Source organism: Eleutherodactylus coqui, chromosome 7 (genome assembly GCF_035609145.1).
Source record: "Eleutherodactylus coqui strain aEleCoq1 chromosome 7, aEleCoq1.hap1, whole genome shotgun sequence".
NCBI lineage: Eukaryota > Metazoa > Chordata > Amphibia > Anura > Eleutherodactylidae > Eleutherodactylus > Eleutherodactylus coqui.
In genome coordinates, this window is record NC_089843.1 from 189,099,424 (window position 1) to 189,124,071 (window position 24,648).

Below are 24,648 nucleotides of genomic sequence, written 5' to 3' on the forward strand. Positions count from 1 at the left end.
CATAAAGAAAGTATGTAAAGAAAGCCTAAAAGAAAAAGTATTGATTTCTTGCTAGATGCAAAGTAGCTGCGGCAGGTAGCGGCAGTACTTCTCATCATTGTCTACGTCTCCTGTCTTATGACTTCCTCCCATTCTTATGCACTCTGAAGCTTATAGTTTACTGCCAGTTAAATATAGCGGCTGTGGTCTCTATCAAGTGGTTTTACTTGGACATTTGAAGTAGTTTGGTAGGGATGATAATTGCCATTACCACTTTTATCATGTTGCCATGTAGTAAGAGAATCTGCTTTTAGGTTTGTGTAAAGATAAAACAAGTAACATAGTAACATAGTATGTAAGGCTGAATGAAGACAATGTCCATCTAGTCCAGCCTGTCTATCCTCCTGTGTTGATCCAGAGGAAGGCAAAAAAAAAACAAGAGCAGAAGCCAATTAGCCCTTTTGGGGAAAAAAATCCTTCCCGACTCCCTAATGGCAATCAGACTGTTCCCTGGATCAACCCCTAATAGTTCCTACCTGCCTGTATACCCGGATTAACAATTAACCTAAGATTTATAACCTATAATATCCTTCCTCTCCAGAAAGACATCTAGTCCCCTTTTAAACTCCTCTATGGATTTTGCCATCACCACTTCCTCCGGCAGAGAGTTCCACAGTCTAACTGCTCTTACAGTAAAGAATCCTTTTCTATGTTGGTGATGAAACCTGCTTTCCTCTAAACGTAGCGGATGCCCTCTTGTTACCGACGTAGTCCTGGGAATAAACAGATCCTGGGAGAGATCCTTGTATTGTCCCCTCATGTATTTATACATGGTTATTTGATCACCCCTTAGTCGTATTTTTTCTAGAGTAAATAATCCTAATTTGGATAATCTCTCCGGGTATTCCAGTCCCTTCATTCCATGTATCAGTTTAGTCGCTCTTCTTTGAACCCCCTCAAGCACTGTAACATCTTTCCTGAGCACCGGTGTCCAGAATTGTACGCAGTATTCCATGTGAGGCCTGACTAGTGCCTTATATAGTGGGAGGATAATGTTCTCGTCCCTCGCCCCTATACCTCTTTTAATACACCCCAAGACTTTATTTGCCTTTGCAGCAGCTGACTGGCATTGGTTACTCCAGTTTAGTCTACAATCCACTAGTACCCCCAGGTCTTTTTCCATGTCACTTTTCCCTAGTGGTACCCCATTTAGTGTATATTGGTAACATCCATTCTTGCTGCTCATGTGCATAATCTTACATTTTTCAACATAGAACTTCATTTGCCATTTTTCTGCCCAAGCCCCCAGCTTATCCAGGTCTGTTTGTAGCCGCACATTGTCCTCCGTTGCATTAATTATATTGTATAATTTTGTGTCATCTGCAAATATTGATATTTTGCTGTGCAGCCCCTCTATCAGGTTGTTGATAAATATATTAAACAGAATGGGGCCTAATACTGAACCCTGTGGCACCCCACTAGTGACTGTGGCCCAATCAGAGTACGAACCATTTATTACCATCCTCTGCTTTCTATCATTGAGCCAATTTTTAACCCAATTACACAAGTTTTCGCCCAGTCCGAGCTGTCTCATTTTATATATCAGCCTATTACATAGTGTCAAAGGCTTTAGAGAAGTCCAGATATACGAGATCAATAGACTCTCCCAGGTCCAGCTTAGAGCTTACTTCATCGTAGAAACTGATCAGATTTGTCTGACATGAGCGGCGATTCATGAATCCATGCTGGTAAGGGGTTATTCCCTTGTTCTCCTTGAGGTAGGTTGAGAGGATGCAGCCCTGCCGGACACATTTGCCGATCCCAAACCAATCATCAAGGCCTTTGACTGCGTCGACAATGACAAGCTATGGCATGCCCTCAAAGAGCTGGGCATTTCGTTACATCTAGTCAAGCTGATAAAATTACTTTATACGAATCAAGAAGCCACGGTGAGAACACAATATGGGGACACAGATTGGTTTCAGATCGGTAAAGGTGTCCAGCAGGGCTGCATCCTTCTAACCCTTCTTGCTTAACCTATAAGCAGAAGTGGTCATGCGGAAAATGGATGTAGACGAATTGGAAACCGAGTTGGGAATAGGTGGAAGAAACATCAACAATCTCCGTTATGCGGATGACACAACTCTGCTTGCAGAAACAGAAGCCAGTCTAAAGCAGCTGATATGGAAGATTAATGAAAAAATGGGCCTCTTTCTGAATTTAAAGAAGACTAAAATTATGACATTTGCAAAAAATGGGAAACTTCAAATCACGGAATGAGGTCGTAGAATGCATGAGAGACTTCATCTTCCTTGGCTCAAAAATTGACCAGGCTGGAGAATCTATGCCAGAGATAAAACGGATAGCATTGGGGCGAAGCGCAAAGCTAAACGTGGATAAAATCTGGAAAAGTAGGGATATTGGTATAGCAACTAAACCCAGAATAATGCAAACCATCGTTTTCTCCAGAGCTATGTATGGATGTGAAAGTTGGACTGCGATGGAAGCCAATAGGAGGATTGATGCGCTGGAGCTGTGGTGCTGGTGAAAGCTGCTGCATATGCCCTGGATAGCGAGAGTAACAAACAGAGAAGTCTGATATAAGACCTGATATATCACTAGAGGGCAAGATGATCGGCTCAGACTCACGATGGCCAAGATGACTGGACTCAGGCTCATAGAGGACAACATGGATCGGGCTGAGACTCACGGAGGCAAAGATGACCAGGAAGAGATCTCTGATTAATTTATACATAGTTATTAGTTCCCCTCTCAGTTGGCTTTTTTCTAAACTAAATAATCCCAATTTTGATGACCTCCCTGGGTATCGTAGTCCACCCATTCCATTTATTACTTTAGTTGCCCGATTTTGTTTAACAAAATATTTATTGGTTTTATGATGTTCCAAATATATCAATCAAGAATTCCAACATTACAGTCGTGAGTAAAGTCCAGTGGCCAATAGATTGAACAGATAAATCAGGAGTTACATTGCCAGATGTAATTTCTGATAAACATGCAAAGTAAAATAAAAGTAAAGTGCCAATGTTTAGTTGCCCGCATTTGTACCCGCCCAAAACGGTCCCCAATATTCCATGTGTGGTCTGACCGGTGACTTGAAAAGAGGAAGAACAATGTTGTCATGCGCCCCTAGATCTCTTCTGAAGCACCCCATGATCCTGTTTGCCTTGGCAGCAGCTGCCTGACACTGGTTGCCGCAGTTAAAGGGGTTGTCCCGCGGCGAAACTTTTTTTTTTTTTTTCAACCCCCCCCCCCATCCCGTTCGGCGCGAGACAACCCCGATGCAGGGACTTAAAAAAAAACCCGCTCAGCGCTTACCTGAATCCCCGCGCTCCGGTGACTTCTATACTTACCTGCTGAAGATGGCCGCCGGGATCTTCTTCCTCCGTGGACCGCAGCTCTTCTGTGCGGTCCATTGCCGATTCCAGCCTCCTGATTGGCTGGAATCGGCACGTGACGGGGCGGAGCTACACGGAGCCCCATTCAGAAAAGCAGAAGACCCGGACTGCGCAAGCGCGTCTAATTTGGCCATTCGACCATTTTAGACGGCGAAAATTAGACGGCAACCATGGGAACGAGGACGCCAGCAGCGGAGCAGGTAAGTGAAAAACTTTTTATAACTTCTGTATGGCTCATAATTAATGCACAATGTACATTACAAAGTGCATTAATATGGCCATACAGAAGTGTATAGACCCACTTGCTGCCGCGGGACAACCCCTTTAAGCTTACAGTTAATTAAAACCCCCAAGTCCTTTGATCAGATCATTTTTTAACTAAATGATGTCTAATAGGCGCATTGCGATATGGAGTGCAACCCTAAACACCAGCTCACCGCATGGATGCCCTTCCCGCCAGGTGCGCAGACAGGTGTAAACGGCAATAGCAACAAGACTCCAGCACTTCCGTGGATTCCAGAATAGAAAACAGCCTTTTATTTAACTTTCATGGATAAAACCATCTTCCAATACTGCACTTCCGTGTTTCGGACAGACTCCTTATTCATAGCATATTCTCTCGCAAAATGACCATTGTTTAAATACCCCCAAGAACCAATGCAGTAATATAAGATGTTATTTTATGTCCCCCCATCACTGCAGATGAAGGTGTCTTTACTACACGCTGCACACTTCATGCATTTAATGTCCACATTTGTAACATCCGTTCACTGACAACCAGGCTTATTTGTGCTTGGAGTACAAACTTGGAGTCAACTTTAGCACCAGTGTAAGATCTGTCATTGTGGCCTTAGATTTTATTGGTTCTATTAACCCTTTAGTGTATCCTCATTCTCTGAAATGTTCGCTATTGAATATAAACACAAGTGTGAATGGGTCAGTGAAAATCAATCTACTTTCATTGACTCCATTTACCGCGTATTATGTGTGCGTATATTGCGCACGCAATGTAATTACGCTCCTGTGAACATACCGTTAGGGCTCCTACCCACTAGCGATATGTTGTCTTGCGATGCGAGAGCGAGTGAAAACACATGATTATGAAACCAATGATTTTTTAATGGTTTCATTCTCACTTGCAATCTTTTCACTAAAGCCTCGCAGCGCTAAGAAAAATCTGCGCTATCGCCCATTGCTTTCAATGGAGCCAGCGGCAGCAGCGCTGGGCCCATTGAAAACATAGGGAATACATAGCACTCCCCTGCCACAATTATGACAGCTATGGCAGGGGATTTCTCCATGACCACGGGGATGAAGGAATCCTCTGCCACAGCTGTCACAGCTGTGGCAGAGGTCCGCAAGCTATCCCATTGCTTTCAATGGGGTCGGCGCTGCTGCCACCCTTTTTGAAAGCAATGGGTTGCAGGCAAGCACCACAGCGATGATTTTTGGGAAAGGGCTTTAAATATAAGCCCTTTCCTGAAAATCAGCCCTAGCTGATAAAAAAAAATAATTTTTTTTTACTCACCTAGAAGAGCTGTCCAGCTCTACTCTCTGGCCCCGGCAGTCGTCTTCTCTCTTCTGGGCCGAAGAGAAGAGCCGGACAGCCCTTCTAGTTGAGTTAGATTTTTTTCCCCAAAAATCATCGCTGTGGAGGTTGCCTGTAACCCATTGCATTGCGGACCATTGCCACAGCTGTGGCAGAGGATTCCTTCATCCCCACATTCCCCGCAGGGATGGAGGAATCCCCTGCCATAGCTGTGACAGCTGTGGCAGGGAGTGCGATGTACTCCATATGTTTTCAATGGGGCTGGCGCTGCTGCCACCGGCCCCATTGAGAACAATGGGCGATAGCGCAGATTTGTCTCAGCGCTGCGAAGCTTCAGTGAAAACATCACAAGTGAGTATGAAGCCATTGAACATCATCGGTTTCATAATCATGCGTTTTCACTCGCTTATGCATCACAAGAAAACATCGCTAGTGGGTTGGCACCCTTAGCATAACACTCATTTTTTTTTTATGCATTGGGTAAGATGACTGCTGTGCTTGGAGGAGCGTGTATCCAGCAATGGGCTTACAACAAAGGAGAAGACACCACTACACCTGAAGCCACATCCCCCAAAAAATCCAATTTCCAAAAAGCTATTTCCTATTTTTGCACCTCTGCTGAAAAACAGAGATTTAAATAATTTCGGTTGAGGTATTCTATGAAATCCGGTGCGGCCATCTTATCGCCACCATAAATCATATTTAGGTTGTCAGTTGAATGGCTATACCAGATCAGAGAACCCGCAAACCGAGAATTAGAAACAAAATATATTTGTGTTCGCAGTAGCTCTTGGAAATAATTGCCAGGGACGGAGAAAATATTGCACCTATTGAGGCTTCAGCATGGAGGATTCGCGGCAAAACACGGGCATTGAAAAGCATATTAAATTGCGCTTTTGCTCACATCCGCGGATATGCATTGCATATTCTGTGAGCGGAAGAAAAATCGCAGCATGCTGCAGATTAAGTCAATGGAGGTGCCTGACCCGCAGCCCATACGCAATTAAGATCGTGTATGCGCCGCAGTTATCTGCGTCATCGCTAAATAACGGTGCGGGAAATACAAACAGGAAAAAAAAACTTGTACTGCGCAGGACCGATGGCGAGCCTCTGTGGGTCATACGCAATATGGAAAATTCAGCTGCTCGGGGTCGTCGGCCAGGCTCACAGCCGAAATCCGCTGCAGGCCTCTTCCATGGCGGAACCATCCTGCCCCTTGTTAAGCTGGCCTGAATGAAATAAAACATTGCCCATTAAATACAAAAACAAAATATGGGTCAGTAAATATCGCTCTGCAGTAATCACTAACATGGTTAGCGGTGAAGGGATGTTACAAGTGTGGACATTAATGTGTAGAGTGCAGCATGTGGTAACACTGACACTTTTTATCCTGTAGTGATGGTTAGACATTTAAAGTAACATATTAATTGCAACACCACATTGTCAGTGCTCACAGAGTGCAATTAATACATCAGCAGTTTCCAAGCATTTTCTGGAGGTGTACAAAGTAGACACATCAGCTTGCCGAGAAATTGGTATAGAGAGGGTTAAGTCACCAGAGAGAGGAGGAGATAGGAGGAGAGCTTACTGAAAGGAGAAGCCTTTTGGATATTCACTTTGTGAACTAGATGTCTAGTGGGCTTGAATCAGAGGTCCGATTTGGCATATCAGTATTAATCGGATGACCCAACTCTCTTGAGCACCCTTCGGCTTTTAGATGCCTTGCTGTTTAGCAGTGTACTATAATGAATGTCATTCTGTTATTAGTTGTGACTCTTTTGTTACATCATTGATTCTTTTGTGTATTTAACGAACGATCATCCTGTAAACAAATATGCATGAATAAAAACTGTGTTCCAAACTTCTAAGCGCAATTTTGGAAGATGTTTTTATCCCTGAAATTTTAAATAAAACACTGCCTTTCTCCTGCAATCCACAGAAGGGCAAGACTTTTGTTTCTCATGCTGATATGGAGTTATCCAGCTATTTTCCTTGAGCTCCTCCAGGATAGTACCTCTTAGAAACCCCTCAGACCTTTTACCGGCCTGTAATTTCTAGGTTCACTTTTTAACTCCTTTTTGAATTTTGGCACCACCTTTGCTATGTGCCAATCCAGTGTAACAGACCTCATCACTACAGAGTCCTTAAATATAAGAAACAATGATCTATCACATTACTTAATTCCCTTAGAACCCAGGGGTGTATGCCTTCAAGATCTGGCAATTTTTCTATGTTAATCTTTTTAAGGTAGCTCTGCACTTCTTCATGGGTTAAAATGGAGAGTTTACTTTATAACTGCATTTCACATGATATTTCAATTTCTTGAGTGAAGACACTGATAAAAAAAACTATTCAATAGATTTGCTTTTTCCTCATCACCCTGCACAAGTTTTCTATATTTTTTAAAGGGCCAACACTTTCAGTAGTGATCTTTTAACTATTTAAAAAGTTTGTGTTAGTTTTACTCAGGGTGCATTCACACGAACGTATATCGGCTCGGTTTTCACGCCGAGCCGATATACGTTGTACTCGTGTGCAGGAGGGGGGGGGGGGCTGGAAGAGCCAGGAGCAGGAACTGAGCTCCCGCCCCCTCTCTGCCTACTCTCCGCCCCTCTGCACTATTTGCAATGGGGAGAGGTGGGACGGGGCGGGGCTAATTCTCGGAACTTAGCCCTGAGAAGAGACTTACTGTGTTTTCTGAAAATTATGACACTGTCTTATATCTATTTTTGCCCAATGCCCAATGCCCAAGGGACAATGTCTTATTTTCAGGGGTGGGGTGGTGGTGGGGGGTTGAAATACTTAAGTTGATGTTAGAATCCTAGATCATAGAATGGTAGAGTTGGAAGGGACCTCCAGGGTCATCGGGTCCAACCCCCTGCTCAGTGCAGGATTCACTAAATGATTCCAGACAGATATTTGTGCAGCCTTTGTTTGAACACTTCCATTGAAGGAGAACTCACCACCTCCTGTGGTAACCTGTTCCACTCATTGATCACCCTCACTGTCTAATATCTAATTTGTGCCTCCTCACTTTCAGTTTCATCCCATTGCTTCTGGTCTTTCCTTGTGCAAATGAGAATAGGGCTGATCCCTCTGTATTGTGACAGCCCTTCAGATATTTGTTGACAGCTGTTAAGTCTCTTTCTTGGAAGCTAAACATTCCCAGATCTTTTAATCGTCCTCATGGACACAGTATTCCAGATGAGGTCTGACTAAGGAAGAGTAGAGGGCAATAATTACTTCACATGATCTAAACTCTATGCTTCTCTTAATACATCCCAGAATTGTGCTTGCCTTTTTGGTTAGCCTAATTCCTCCCATTCTGTTTGTGCTTTTTTCATTTTTCTTGCCCAGATGTAGGACTTTGCATTTCTCCTTGTTAAAAACTATTATGTTAGTCACCGCCCATTGTTTCTAGCTTTTCTTTTTTAATACTCTCTCTCTGTGGCATTGTGCCCTGCCTGCACAGACCCACACAGAGCAGTTCAGCACTTTGAAATAAGAAGCAGGGAGATACTGCCGATCTGCTAGCAATCTCCCACTTTTAATTTCAAACTCCTGGTCTCTGTGGCAGGGAGAGCTGGTGCTTGGCTGTCAGAGGACAACCAGGCACCAGCTCTTACAGCAGAGATAAGAGAAAACCTCCGATCTCTGCTGTGTTAACCGTTTAAATGCTGCAGTCTATGTGACTGCAGCATGTAAAGGGCTGTCACCATTGGACCCCCGGAATGTGATCAGGGGGTCCTGATGGGTCTCTGTGGAAGTTCCCTAAAGTAACAAAAACAAAAAAAAGTACAAAAAAAGTTAATAAATTATTAAAAAAATAAAAAACAAAAACACTTGTCTCCCTTTACTTTCTAAAAAATTAAAAATAAAATTACATATTCTAAGTGGAGTAGAATGAAAAAAATGACATTACAACATCTTTCAGTGCGTCTTGTTTCTATGGCACACAAACTTCAACAAACGTGACATGATAACTTTATTCTATGGGTCACTACGATTACTACGATACCAAACTTGTATAGTTTTTTTTGCAGTAGTACTAGTATTTTTTTTCAAAGACATTTAATTTTTTAACATTTTTTTTCTGCTGCATCTTCTGCGCGCAATAACTTTTTTATTTTTCCGTCCACGTACTTGAGCAAGGGCTCATTTTTTGCGGGATATACTGTAGTTTACGTTAGTACTTTGGAGTACATACGACTTTTTTATCGCTTTTTATTGCATTTTTTCTAGGAGACAGGGTGACTGAAAAAGTGCATTGGTGGCGTTCTTTATTTTTTTTTCGGACTACGTTCACCTGCGGGGTAAATAATGCACTACTTTGATAGATCGGACATTTATGGACGCGGCAATACCAAATCTGTATTTCTCTTTTATGATTTAGATTTTGTTATTATAGATATGGCAAAAGGAGGGTGTTTTTAACTTTTATTACTTTGTGAAAAGAAAAAAAAATATTACAATTTGGTATTGGCATAATCGTACCGGCCTGAAGAATGACTTTAATACATTATTTATACTGCTCAGAGAATGCAGTGAAAAATAAAAATAAAAAACACGCCAGAATTACAGAATTTGTTAATCTTGCCACTAGAAAAAATGGAATAAAAAGTGATCAAAGTTTTACATGTTCCAAAAAATTAGATAAATGAAGACTAGAGTTCATCCCACAAAAAACAAGGCCTTCTAGAGCTCTGGCAATGGAAAAATAAAATTAATACGGCTCTTGGAATGTGGCGACACAAAAGCAAACCTTTTTTCTCTACTGCAGAAGATCCGCACATTTCTTTTTTTTCAATCTCGACATTTCCCGTGTCGTCACTAGACGGTGACTCAGAATCTCCGACCTTTCTGCAACATCATTACAGAAGAACCGTGGGTTGGATGGCTTTCATTGATATCAATGGAAGCCGTCCATGCGGAATCCGCACTTAAATAGAGCATGCTGTGATTTTTTTCCTTCTGCTTGTGGACAGGAAAAAACGCTTTTCCGTAGCATGCTATGGTCGGTATTTGCTATGGAATCCGGAGGCAGAAGCCCGCTCCAGACTCTGCAATTCAAATCCAGCCGTGTGCAGCCGGCCTGACTCTCTCTTAAAGCCTACAAGCAGTTTACACTATATTCTCAGGTTAACATAGTAACATAGTATGTAAGGCATGTACTTATACATGGTTATTTGGTCGCCTCTTAACCTTCTTTTTTCTAGAGTAAATAGTCCCAATTTTGATAGCCTCTGTGGGTATTCCAGTCCTGTCATTCCATTTATTAGTTTAGTTGCCCTTCTTTGAACCCCCTCAAGCACTGTGACATCTTTCCTGAGCACTGATGACCAGAACTGTACGCAGTATTCCATGTGAGGCCTGACAAGTGCCTTATATAGTGGGAGGATAATGTTCTCGTCCCTCGCCCCTATACCTCTTTTAATGCACCCCAAGACTTTATTTGCCTTTGCAGCAGCTGACTGGCATTGGTTACTCCAGTTTAGTCTATTATCCACTAATACCCCCAGATCCTTTTCCATATCACTTTTCCCTAGTGGTACCCCATTAAGTGAATATTTGTGACATCCGTTTCTCCTGCCCATGTGCATAGTCTTACATTTTTCAACATAGAACTTCATTTGCCATTTTTCTGCCCAAGCCCCCAGCTTATCCAGGTCTGTTTGTAGCCGCACATTGTCCTCCGTTGCATTAATTATATTGTATAATTTTGTGTCATCTGCACATATTGATATTTTGCTGTGCAGCCCCTCTATCAGGTCATTGATAAATATGTTGAACAGAGTGGGGCCTAATACTGAACCCTGTGGCACCCCGCTAGCGACTGTGGTCCAATCAGAGTACGAACCATTTATTACCACCCTCTGCTTTCTATCATTGAGCCAATTTTTTACCCACTTACAAACGTTTTCGCCCAGTCCGAGCTGCCTCATTTTGTATATTAGCCTATTATGTGGCACAGTGTCAAAGGCTTTAGAGAAGTCCAGATATACAAGATCAATAGATTCCCCCTGGTCCAGCTTAGAGCTTACTTCATCGTAGAAACTGATCAGATTTGTCTGACATGAGCGACCCTTCATGAATCCATGCTGGTGAGGAGTTATTCCCTTGTTCTCCTTAAGGTACTAATCGATGGCGGTTGGTGTGCTTCCATCTTCTTTGAGAAGATGGAAGCACACCAGTTGCGTCCGACTACTTTCTAGTTGATGCCAGTCGGTCGGCTGAACCGAATGTTCATTGTTACATTTCACCTGACATACAATAGTTTTGGTTGAAATTTTCCATTTTAATCAACTTTTTGTCTAGCATGTATGGGCTGCTAGAATAGAGTCACATCTGCACTAAACGGTTCCAGTCTACTGTTCCACCATAGCGACAGAAAACGGAAGGATCGACACCAACGGTGACCGACGGGCTCCACTGATTTATAATGGGTCATTCAGGTCTCTGTCATCATGTCTATCGGTTTAGCGTGCTGAGCTATCTTTCCAGACAAATTGCAGAATCGGCAGTGAAGATATGAACCTAAACTTGCCTTCAATATACATAATCTGGGCACAAACAAGTTCACCTTTGAGAAATAGCTGCCGGTATAAAGACTGGACTGTGACTGTTTTTCATGAAAAACCAGCGGTTGTCAGAATTAATAGTCAGCGTGGTGTTAATGCCACATAATTATGGCTGGTAAGCTGTGCAGGTGAATTACAGTGTTAACAAGGGGAGTTTCCATAAACGAAGTTCCTTTTCAATTACTTATGAGAAGGAAAGTCTACCAGATAAAGTGCCATCCTGTCTGTTCATGGCTTCCTGCCGGTAGTCCTCCATGCTGACCTGCAGCGGCACATCCTGCACTTTCCTTGCCCGTGCATTACCCCACTGCATATTACTAATGTCACATCCTTTATCCCCCTCCCCCTTTTGCACTATTCTTAGCTGTTAACAGACTCGATGTGTTTTCTCTGTGTGTTGCATATCGAGCGCCCGCTGCACATCTGTTAGTACCGTGATGTCATTATAGCTCTACCCAAGGCAGCAGCCATTTACTAGCAACGGGAGGGAGAGCCGGAACACAATTCGCACAAATGCTCAGCTGGTCGGAGTTCTTTTTCAGTTACTTTCTTGCATTAGTCAGCAACTTCTCCAACATCGACCTTTTTATATAAATTGCCTCGCATGCATAGAAGAGAGGAGACAAAGGCAGAATGAAAATATGGAGCTAAGGGAGGGTCAAGGATGAGGGCATCCACAAGTGTATCGTCCACATGACCACAACACTACATTAGTGTAATTACTGCTCACACACTTAAGATTACAGCGTATTATACGTGCGATACATGGTAATTCAAAGGCATTGAAATACATTGAGTTATGCAGTTCTGCTCACATTTGCATGTAGGAATTGCGTAATATGCAAGCGCAAGAAAGAGTGCAGCATGTTCTATTTTGCCGCTTATTGCGCCCATTGTTCTGTATGGAAGCATAATCAACGTCACCCGCAGGCAATTACATTGTGTTTGGGCGATGTATATGTGCTGGAAATTTAAACAAAAAAACAAGAAGAATGTGCGTGACAGCATGTGTGAGAGACGCTGTCATGGGCAGTGCAATATCACTGCCATGTGGGCCAGTAGGCTGGGTGACCGCTAGCTCCACAGCCGTAAAACGCTCGGTTACTCATACGGCCGAGTGAACCCGGCTTAAGGCTGCGCTCACACATGGTGTATTTTGTAGTGTTTCTGAGACACAATTAAAAAAGTATGCAGTTTTCAAAAATGGTATGTGTTTTTTAGAAACCGCATGTGGTTTTTAAAAAATGCATGAATTTTTTTAATGTGATTTTTAATTGCAATTGAAAAATATAACCCAAAACGCCATGTATGAACGGAGCTCAATACTGACCGGTGACACTTCAAACAAAATCAGAACTAATCTCAGTGATCAGTTCCTCAGGTACTATTACAGTATTGTACATTATGGCCTCCTGCACATGGGCGGAAATTCCGCGGCGGGATTTCCTGCAGAATTTCTGCCCATGCCCGCTGCCATAGATAATGCAATCCTATGCAGACAGATGCTATTTAACCGCATGAAAACTCGCACGGAAAACAAATTGCGGCATGTCCGATTTCTGTGCGAGCCTTGCGGAGACCCATACATAAATGGCATCGATGACACGCCAGCTTTGCTCTGCGCATGCGCCGGCTGGGCGGCAGCCGGCACATAGCAGAGCGGGGAGACGCCGGGAGGAGGTGAGGCGCAGTGTTCACTGCAGGGGCACGGCTCGCATCCCGCTGCAAGAATTCTTGAAGAGCTTTTCAGATTGTAATGCGTGGGATCATGGACATGTTGGGCATGTATATATGTAGCATTCTACTTCATCCCAAACATGTTTGATGGGATTGAGATCCGAACATTGAGCAGTCCATGGTAGTTTGCAAACATTCTGCTCTTCAAACCAAGCTTCAACACTGCGTGCCGTATTACATGGTGCTCGGCCATGAAGCTAGGGACACACATTGTCCAAGATATGTCTGTACACATTGGGGTTGAGCGCACATACTTATGCAACCACATTTTTTTCCCCACCCTATAAGATTACAGTTTGCTTTTCAATGGAATTGTACAGATAACGGGTCACACTGAAGGCGGAAATAAGTCTGAAATGATTCATCTTTTAACAGGGGTGTGTAGACTTTTAGATCAACTGTAGATGCTGAAATACATCTACAAAATGCTTGTCTCAATGAGGCCTAGGGTATCCATGTGTAGACAGTACTGGTAAGTGATAGAGAGAAGTGAAACCAAATTGTGGCCAAAAGATTGGGCAAGGTCAGTTTTTGTGTCGCTTCTCAAAAAGGGCGACCAGAAAGAATGCTCAAACGACCACCTGATAGCCCTAATATCTTGTGCAAGCTAAATCCTATTAAGGATTATACAAAACACACCATAGCAATAGTGGAAGGGGAACTCCCAGATGCACAAGACGGTTTTCGCAAAGGAAGAGGAACAAGAGACCAAATTGCAAATCTCCGGTGGATCGAGAAAAAAGCCCAGGAATACCAAAAGGAGGTTTACACATGCTTTATCTATTACAGCAAAGCCTTCGATTGCATAGAACACGACAAGCTGTGGTCTTGCCTAAGACAAATGGGAGTCCTGGGACATATGCGGCAACTCGGACAGTCGTTATATGTGAACCAAGAGGCTACGATTGGGAGCTGCAACAGTAACATGGAAAGGTGCAGGATCTGGAAAGGCGTCCACCAAGGCTTATTATCCCCTGCATTGTTCAATCTGTATGCAGAGACAATCTTGAGGCTATGCAATTTAGACGAAACCAACAACAATCTGTAGATGACACAACCTTGCTGGCAGAAAGTCAGGAAGATCTTGAACAACTGATAATAAAAGTTAAAGAAGGAAGTGAAGAAGCCACCTATACTTTACTACCAAGAAAACTAAGATCATGATGACCACTGGTAATGGTACAGGAAAAATCACAATCAACAATGAAGAAATCGAAGCATTTCAAGACTTCATCCTTCTTGGATCAAAAATCGACCGGAATGGAGAATCGGGACCAGAAATAATATGATGAACCGCAGTAGTTCGTAGCACAATGTTAAGTATGGATAAGATCTGGAAAAACAAACTCCTAAGCATTGCAGCAAACTGCCATATAGTCAACAGTCATCTTCCCAATCACAACTAGAGGTTGGACCCTGAAGAAAACTGAGCAGAAGAAGATTGATGCCTTCCAACTTTTATGCTGGAAGAAACTCCTACGAATTCCTTCGACCGCCAAGATCACAAACAAAACAGTCCTGGACCGCATCACACCAAAGTTTTGACTGGAGGGCAAATCCGAAACAGAGACTTTCATACTTCGGCTACATATTATGAGGTAATTCATTAGAAACATCGATAATGCTTGGAGTGGTCAGCAGTAAAAGAAGACCGGGCTGCTAAAGAAAGTGCTGGCTTGATACAATCAAAGGCGACAGCAACATGGAAATAATCAAACTGAAGGAAGCTGTACAAAACAGAACCGTGTGGAGAGGCTATTGCGTCTATATGATGCAGTGCACATTATCTGTAGCTAGTAATTGGTAGAACTAGACACTGACAAATGGGAAATTACTTAGGAGTTGCTGGTAACTCCTGGTCATGGAGCATCACATTGCACATTGTGGAATACAGAGCGGGCGCCTGCAGCAACTACTGCCCATGCAATGGAAAAGCTCTTTATCCTGCACACAAGCGGAAATCAATTGTAATTTTCCGCTCGCGAGGGGAAAAATCGCAGCATGCTTTATTTTTGTGCGGTGTCCGCACCAACGGCTTCCATTGAAGTAAGTGGAAGCTTCCAACCCACGGCCCTTCCACAATCAATATTGCGGAAAGGTCGCGGGACCTGTGTCATTGCCTAGCGACGGCGTGGGCAGATCTGTACTGCGCATGACTGGCGGCTCGCCATCCAGACCATCTGCAGTACAGAAGAATTCAAGAAAAGACGTGGGGTTACCGGCCAGGCACAGGGTCAGATTCTGCTGCGGGCTCCTGTATGTGGAATCTGACCTGGCCATGTGCAGCCGGCCCAAAAGGGTAAAAAACAGGAAAGAAAATGAGATGTTTAAAGCAACGTGAAAACTCTGAAGCTCAATTCATACCACACGTGTGTTACATGTTCTCTGCCATCTAAAAAACCCCAAAACATATTCTGCGTGGATGACTAGACTTTTTAATATAGTTAGAAGAAAAGTACATGTTGAAGGGAGACTCTTCTAGAATGTTTTCGGTCATGTAGCTCGTGGATTTTGTTGGAGATGTAGAAGCGGGCATGCATCATAATTGGCAGTAAATGGTTTGCTGCAGAAGATGCATCCCATGTGAATAAGGCCTTAGGGATTTTGCAGCCATTACCTCCCGCTGATTACTTGAATATACTGTGGTAATTTGCTGGAATGGTTTAAACATACATAGAGCAAATGCCACGCCATGAAGAAATGCTCGAAATGAGATGGAACTCAACAGAGAATTAAGTTCGGTTCAATCAATTTTAATTTCAAGCAATTGCACGTCTCCTGTGGCCCAGGAAGCAGGACGATCAGTAAGTAGTGGGCCCACCATGTTGAGCAATACAGTCATTTATGTGACATGGCATTGATTCAGTTAGTGCTCTAATAGTCTCTTGGCAGTGTTGACCTAGTAGTATTGACCGTAGTCCACAGTTCATCTTCATTAGGAGGCTGTTGGAGAGCGATCACTGAACGTCTAATTGTGTCCCACAGACTTGATTGCAGAAAACTCTGCGGATCGTGCTAGACATCTTGCAAAGCATGCTTGCTGATGTTCACTGTGTAGGGCTCCATGTTGGGAATGCCCATGTCCATGTGGTAGTGCAATGGGCTGCAGCACATCATTGTCATAACTTTGTGCCATCAGTGTCCCCCAGATGTGATTGGCTGTTTATGCTGATACCACCCCGAAACCGTGACATCACATTGATGAGCTGCATGGTGCTCCAAAATTGCAGAAGGATCAGCCTGATTGCCACATCATCTCCAGACTCTCGCTCAGCAATCATCATTGATGAGTCAGAGTCTTCATTAGTTAAACACTACGCCGTGCCAGTGGTCACACCAGGTAGTTCCAGAGCACCACCACTGCAAGTGTTCACAATTATTGTGCAGTGTGTGAGGTGCAGTCTTCGTAATGGATGGCTTGACTGCAAACCTTCCTCAGTCCTGGATTACAGCACAAAGACCAACTGGCCATACGTAGCCCTATGATGATACCTTAGTAAACGTGTCCCTTCACTCAGTCTTCATCTAGAAACAAAAAAAACACGCAAAGTCATTTCCATAGGTGTGGCAACATCTCAAAAGTTAGCTACATAGATATTCCCCCCCCCCCCCCCCTTTTGTAATGATCCATGATCCCCTGATTGGCTCGAAACGGCATCAGTTTGCATAATTAGTTTTTTGAGCATATCGTGAAAATTGCATAATACTGCGACAAAACCTTCATGGTGCAGCATTCTCCTTTGTTGAGTATGTAAGGGTGGAGATATATTAAGTGTTTGTATTAGAGATGAGCGAGCGTACTCGCTAAAGCAAATTACTGGAGCGAGTACTGCCATTTTCGAGTACATGCCTGCTCGTGCCAAAAGATTCGGGGGGCGGCGGGGGAGATCTCTCTCCCCCCCCCCCAGCTCCCCTATGCTCACTCCCGCAACTCACCTCTCTAGTTTGTATATACATATACTCCTGTGATCAGCCAGAACATTAACCCTTTAAAGACGCTGCCTTTTTAAAAAGAAATCATTTTCCTTTTTCCCTCCCCCTTTAAAAAAAAAATCATAACTCTTTTTTTATTTATCCGTCTCTGTCCAAGGACTTCTTTTTTGTGGGACGAGTTGTTCAAAGTGGAGTGCAATCGAAAATCCCCCGGAATTCTGCTATCTTTGAGGACATCTTGTTGATACGGTGTACGCTGTGGGAAAAATTACATAGCTTTATTCAATGGCTTTACTACGAAACCAAATTTATATAGTTATTTTTTTTTTCTGTACTACTTTTAAAACCTAAAATATCTTTGGAAAAAAATTAAATTAATTTCTGCCGCCATCTTCTGACCGCCATAACTTTTTTATTTTTCCATCGACATAGTTGTCCGATAACTCATTTTTTGTGAGTTCTCGTAGTTTCTATCGGTACCATTTTGGAGTATACATGGCTTTTTGATCGGTTTTTATTGCATTTTTTTTTTGGAGACAGGTGACCAAAAGAAGCGCGATTCTGGCATTGTTCGCAGTGCAGGGTAAATAATGGGGTACTTTTGTAGACGCAGCGATACCAGATATGTGTTTTGTTTTTTGTTTAGATTGTTTTATTTCAAATATGGCAAAAGGGTTTTTTTCAAATATTTATTATATGTTTTTTAATAATCAAGTGATTTATACATTTTTTTTTTTCTGGTCACCATAGGGGACATGAACTTCAGATGGTTTGATCGCTCCTGCAGTTTGATGTAATACCATAATATTATGTTGTACCGTGATTAGAGTTGATTGAACATACTCTGCCGATCTTGATGCTCATTCGAGTATTAGCGTACTTGGTGCTCATTACTCGAACGAGCATCAAGCCGTGTTCGACCCCGCCCCAGTTTTTGGCTCCTCCCTCCTGTGACGTGCCTGTTTTGGCCCCTCCCCGAGAGAGAAAGAGAGAGAGAGAGACCGAGACCGAGGAGAAAAAAAAAAAAAAAAGCTCGGGACCCGGCGTCCCACATACAAAAACGCTCGAGTCTCCCATTGTAGCCAATGGGGTTCGTTAGTCGAGTAGAGCTCTCGAATTTTACGAAAAGCTCGACTCGAATAACGCGGACCCGAGCATTTGGGTGCTCGCTCATCTCTAACCGCGATCTGACAGGCAATCTTATCAAGTCACGCCACAGGTATGACTTGGTAGGCAATCTGCAATGGCAGCCTGTGATCCAAGCCGTTTGGGGACCCCGAACAATGATTGGGGCATTTAAATGGCACTGTCAGAATTGACAGCAGCATTTAAATGGTTAACAGCTGTGATCAGCGGCAATTCTGATTGTAGCTGTTGCCGGTGGGTGCCAGCTGTAAGAAATAGTTTGCACCCACATTGTATTGAGCGGGATCAACCCCCTCCCCCCCTCCCCGTTTTCCCTCCATACAAACCCTGAATCTCCATGACGTAAATGAACATCCTAGAGCATTAAGGGGTTAATACAACATTACATTACAGGGGTTAATATTGTCCCTCTTGTGCTACCAAAACACCTAGACTTCTTGGTTATGGTCCTCAAATATCAGGACCCGGGTACTCACAGCAGAATTCACAGTGCTTCCGCCAGGTTGCCTTCTTCCCATAGTGCATCCTAGGTAAGCAATGTACAGGCACCCGGCTGCCCGCATGATGTCAAAGACAATGTGAATGTGCAGGCCACCTCCTTCCATTGATCCACGGTCCAGTTCTGATGCTTATATGCACATTGCAGGTGCTTTTGGCGGAGGACAGGCATCAGCAAGGGCACTCTGATGGCTGCGCAACCCCATAACTAGAACGCTGCGATGCCCTGTGGGTTCTGTCGCCTCTAGTAGCCAGCATTAACTTTTTCAGCAAATTGTGGTACATTAGGTCTCTATTGGAATCAGACTGGGTGGGCTAGCCTTTGCTCCCAGTGTGCATCAATGCTCCTTGGGCTCTCTCATTAGTTAATTGCCTCCTTGAAACACTTTTGGTAGTTACTAGCCACTGCATACTGGGAACACCCCACATAACCTGCTATTTTGGAGATACTGTGACTCAGTCATCTAGCCATCACTGTTTGGTCCTTTGGTCAGGAAGGGTATAGTTTCTTCTTGAGGAGAGCACCTAGAAGGTGAGTGAGGAGACTTATATGGCCATGCATGATCCTCTGGAAAATATGCAAATAAGGAAGATGGAACAATACCTCTGCAGTGCCACCTATTGGCTGGCAACATTCCTGCAAGTTAATGTTACACTTTTTAAGCAAATCTTGTAACAATGACTGGGAATTGCACACTAAGGCCGCCTGCAGACGGGCGGAAATTCTGCGGTGGGATCTCCTGCGGAATTTCCGCCCCTGGAAGCTGCCATAGGATTGCGTTAACAAATGCAATCCTATGCAGACGGCCGCGATTTGGCCGCGCTAAATCTCGCGCTGCAAACAAATCGCGGACATAGAAATGCTCTATTTCTTTGCGGGGCTCACCGGCCGCCGGCTCTGCTTGGGTTGGGTCCCGCAGCCGTTTCTCGCAGCCGGATCTGACCCGGCCGTCTGCAGGCGGCCTAAAGCTTACACTTGGCTTACAAAGCTTACGTATGGTTCTCTGGCGTTGGCTTACAATTCGCAGTCGTATAAGAGTTGTTTAAAAAGTGTTACATTGACTTGCAGGAATGTGACCTTCCTAAAGGTGGCGCTGTATAGCTATTGTTCCATCTTTCCATTTCTTTGGTTCTTGTAACTCAGATAATTACAGCTTCTGCTCTCAACGCATCACCTTCCAGGCCTGGCTGTTCTTAAGGGTGAATGCAGACGGCCGGGACGGAACCCGTGACCCGCGGCTCCTCCGGCATCTTCTCTCTGCACTGCGATGCGCCAGCTGGTGCACAGCCTTACATGCGCAGAACAGAGCCGGTGCGTCAGCGGTGACGTTTCTGTGTGGGTCTCTGTGAGGCTCGCACTGAAATGGGGCATGCAGCGATTTGTTTACCCTGCGACTTTTCTCGCGGTCAAATCACGGCAGTCTGCATAGGATTGCATAAACTAATGCAATCCTATGGCAGCGGGCATGGGCGGAAATTGTGCGGGAAACATCGCTACAGAATTTCTGCCCGTGTGCATTCACCTTAACATATATATATGTGTGTGTGTGTGTGTGTGTGTGTGTGTGTGTGTATATATATATATATATATATATATATATCTCACCCCCTATATCAGGCGTCATTGCTGCACGATGCATCGTTCTTCACATCACCTATCAGTGGTTTTAATGTTATGTCTCTCTTATATATTTACACTATTACTTATTATGTAATAAGCATCTTTCAAGTGTGCGGATTCCTAGAAGTGCCAGCGGAGGGGCAGTTTGTGTGTTTCTGCTGTTAGTCTTGGAATGTAGCTGCATACCATACTGGAAGGAATGTGTGCCTGCGAACGCTGCCAGGACAATCTGCTCACTTGTCTCTAGAGGAGATTACAGAATGCCCATTGGATATTTGATATCGTATTTGATATTTGCGATGTTAGATGTGAAGCCCTTTTACGTGGATTTAATGGCGTACAACTTCTGCAGTTCAGTTTTCCGAGCGAACTTGTCACGTGGCACTTGTCCCGATGCTAGTGGTGGTACTGGTGCAGGGGTCGTACTGGCACTCACGCTCTGGTGGTCTGTGCCAACTAAGATTAGAAGTGCCAATGACTTGACATACGAGGTTCATATGCCCGGGAAATCTTCCCTACAAACTGCATGGATGTTAATACCAAAATCAATGTGTGGGTTTTTCTTTTCGCTGCTAGCAGAAGAGTTTTTTGTTATCTTGGCTTAAAAAGACAAGCTAAATCTATTAATTTGAATTAGAGAATAGGAAGAGTAAAGAGGCCGAAATGTCATGATGTCTGTGTAATGCCGCATGAAGAATTGGATCAAGTCTGTATGGGGTCAGTTCACGGCCGGCATTACTTACCCTCCGTCTCCTACAACTATTCCTAAAATGCAGGCACTAAATACGATTGACTTCTATTACAGCAAAATATATATTAAAAGCACTTTTTTCTAAAAATGAATCTAAATATTTTCAGACAAGATGCCATTATGACTCAAGCCGACATGTATAAAGGAGCACGTGTATTTGTCGTGTGTGTGGGGACCAGCTGCGAGGATGCCCCTCATACACCATACATAAACAGAGGAGATCCTGCTCCCCTCTCTCTGTAAGGCTGGGATCACAAAAACATGTTTCAGGCGTGCCGTGCATTAGCATGCGACTAGTATGCAATGACTAGTAGGCTTTGATTGGCTGAGCCATGGCGCTCATGATCCAATCACAGCACTCACTTGCTGGAGGTGGGGTATGCAAAGCCCCATTACCAGGAAGAGAGCGCTGTGTCAACACTGGCGATTACACTGCAGTCTGACACAGCGCCAAAGATCAGCGCGAGGGCTGCAGACACAGCCGGCTTAGTGAGTGTAAGCCCCCCTTCCCGAAAATAAGACACTGTGCCTCTTTTGGGGCAAAAATTTATATACGACAGTGTCTTATTTTCGGGGAAACACAGTGAGTGCTCTCCTTTAGGAGAAATGAGACCCTTCCCAACCTAAAATAGCGTACATATAACTAATGACACAATCCTTCCCTCGTCAGTAGACATAAATAGCTTCTTTCAAATTACTTTCCATAACTTGGGTGAGCAGCGGACCCTTAAGTCATTAACCTTTAGCCTTTAGGTTCAGAGGTGACAGAACTAGTGGTAGATGTTAGTAGGTACCGCAGCACACAGACCGCATTAAGGGTTGGTCGCCACTTTGCTTGGCTCTATGGAAAGTCCGATTAGAAATACTATATGAAAGAATACAGGCTGACCTTGGTGTGTGTTGCCTCATGGGGATTAACCCTTTCCAATCCACTGTCTGACCTCTAAAGACATTATGATTTAAGGCTGTACAGCTCCGATGTTCGAAGACATCCGTCCGGGTTCTCTTACTGTATATTGCCAGCCTTTCTGCTGTCCAAGGCTATCCAGCGTGTCACCTCATGCAGTACTGGCTTTAGCCAGCATATAGTGGAGTTGTATAACAGCAGAAAAAGAGTAACCCCCCTAGGAAAACCAGGATACAAATTGGATTGGAAAGGGTTAATGGACTCATTTGTTAACAATGTATTACAGTATACTGGCTTTTGTTAGTATGTAGAATAATGTCTTAGGAGATATGTAGCCTTTTATGTCTACACTGGTGTATATGAAGGCTACAATGTAATATTTGCTAACTGAAGATATGATTGTGAACACATATATTGTTTTTGATGTTTTGCAGTGATGCGGGACCCAGCAGAAGACCCCTAGAGGCCTCACATGACATGGGCAGCACTGAAATCCTTGAAAAAGGAAGCACTGAAAACCTCAGCAATGGGACCAACAGTAACGTACAAGCTGCTAAGCGCCTGGCCAAACGCCTCTACCAGCTGGATGGCTTTAAACGTTCTGATGTTGCAAAGCACTTGGGGAAAAAGTACGTATGATAACAAAGGATGTTCAAGGAGGTTAAAAACATGACATTCACTGATGGCAATATCTGTGTTATGTAGCTGAATGATTGGCTGGGATGTTACCTGGCGGGCAGCATCTGCTGTGGCATCCGTACCAGCGAGCAGACCTGGTATATTCATTTCTCATGACTCTTTAGCTGGGACTGTCTTTGCAGTGTGAAAATGTGTGAGATTTTGGAATATATGATGTCGGTGAGCACTTCCTGCAAAACTAAATATCTGTGCAGGTGCTCGTATGCCGCAGAGAGTAGAAGCAGATACAAGCGGTTACTACAAGCCTTACATATGGGACTGTTAAATTGCATCACTATTTATCACACTGATAAAAATGGGAGCTTCTTTAGTACACATTTTGATCAAAGTATGTGAGCCCATCTGCCAGCGACAGAACGACCTCTTATAGATGGAACTCTACACTAAACGGGCTCCTGACAGTGGGATCCAGTCTGCTCTAACTGAAGGCTCCCTGACACATTTGTGGATATTGCGCACAACTTAAAAGCATCCGCATGTTTGTTTTTGCAGAAAGTATTCACCACTTGGTCGGCATTTCATTGTACGTGTAGGACAGTAGTTGCCACCTTATTCTAGTACACAAACGAAATGGGGAGAGCTCCGTTTAATAGTCTCTCCACACTATCACATCAGCCTGGTACAATCCTATACAGAATTGGCGATTAAAGGCCACATTAAAACGTAACTTTTATTCTGTGATATGTAAAATATTGGGACCTAATGCGTACAATTGCAGCAGCAAAACACAATCATGATGTCAAAGCAAAGATGACTCTAATACTAATACTAATGATTATCATTATGATGGTTAATATCAGAACAGTCCTAGCATTCAGAAGTGGCTAAGTCCACAAACCTGTTCATGGTGTCCATACTAAATGCTTCGGAGTTCTGGTGTTGGCATCTGAAGCCGCTGGGGAAGGGACCAATTACTGTCCCTATAAACCCTCATAGTTTGGTGCAGGGTTCCCCACCTCCAGTCCTCGGGACTGCCAACAGGTCATGTTTTCAGGATTTCCTCAGTGTTACACAGGTGATGTAATTATTGTCGGTGCCTCAGATATTGCCACAACTGTTCTTACTATTGGATACCCTGAAAACATGACCTGTTGGTGGTCCCTGAGGACTGGAGTTCAGAAACACTGGTTTAGTGTATCCTAGAATGAAAAAGGCGTAATTACTGCCCTGACGAGAGTGGCTATTTGTGTAGTCTATACTGGTGGTAAATAATTGTTTTTGTAATCAAAAGTTATCATTTTCTACTACAAACTTTTTCTACTGCTGTGTTGCACTAATCTGCCATCGCTGAAGTGTCTTTGTGTAGGTTTATAGCCATCATCAAAACTTTTTCGATGGCCTCCAATGTTCATATCCCGCTCTGGCCTCCTCACCGGTCCAATCCCAGAAGAGACTGCAGCGGTCATGTGCCATTCATTGCTCCCATGATTGCTTAGCCAATCAGTGGCCTCATCACTGACATGCCGTTTATGCACAGATGGCTGCCAGTGATTGACTGATCACGTGAGCGATTAAGGCAAGTGACTGCTGTGGTATTTAACACCCTGTGAATGTTTACTTATCTTGGAAAACCCCTTTAATTTGCATATAGTTTGTATTGAACATGCTGCTCTGTAGTGTGAATGCAGCACTAATTAATGTCCAGTCATCTCTTTTAACAAAGTTCTTTTTAATTGTATAGAGAACATGATGAAAGCCTTCTCATTGCTTTCTTTTAGTAATGATTTCAGCAAGCTTGTGGCAGAAGAATATCTAACATTTTTTGATTTCACGGGGCTGTCCCTGGATCAGTCACTCAGGTAAGTCAAACTTGCTTCTTTACAGTTCTTGT

General features: G+C 43.6%; 1 protein-coding gene across 3 annotated transcripts in view; it reads left to right on the forward strand.

Annotated features, from left to right (window-relative positions):
* PSD3 (pleckstrin and Sec7 domain containing 3) overlaps positions 1-24,648 on the forward strand; it is a 562,110-nt gene that overhangs the window by 236,229 nt on the left and 301,233 nt on the right. For all 3 annotated transcript variants that reach the window (XM_066574143.1, XM_066574145.1, XM_066574146.1), the window contains 2 exons: positions 22,553-22,747; positions 24,536-24,616. In XM_066574143.1, coding sequence (XP_066430240.1) covers positions 22,553-22,747; positions 24,536-24,616 — 276 coding nt within the window. The remainder of the gene's footprint in view (positions 1-22,552; positions 22,748-24,535; positions 24,617-24,648) is intronic.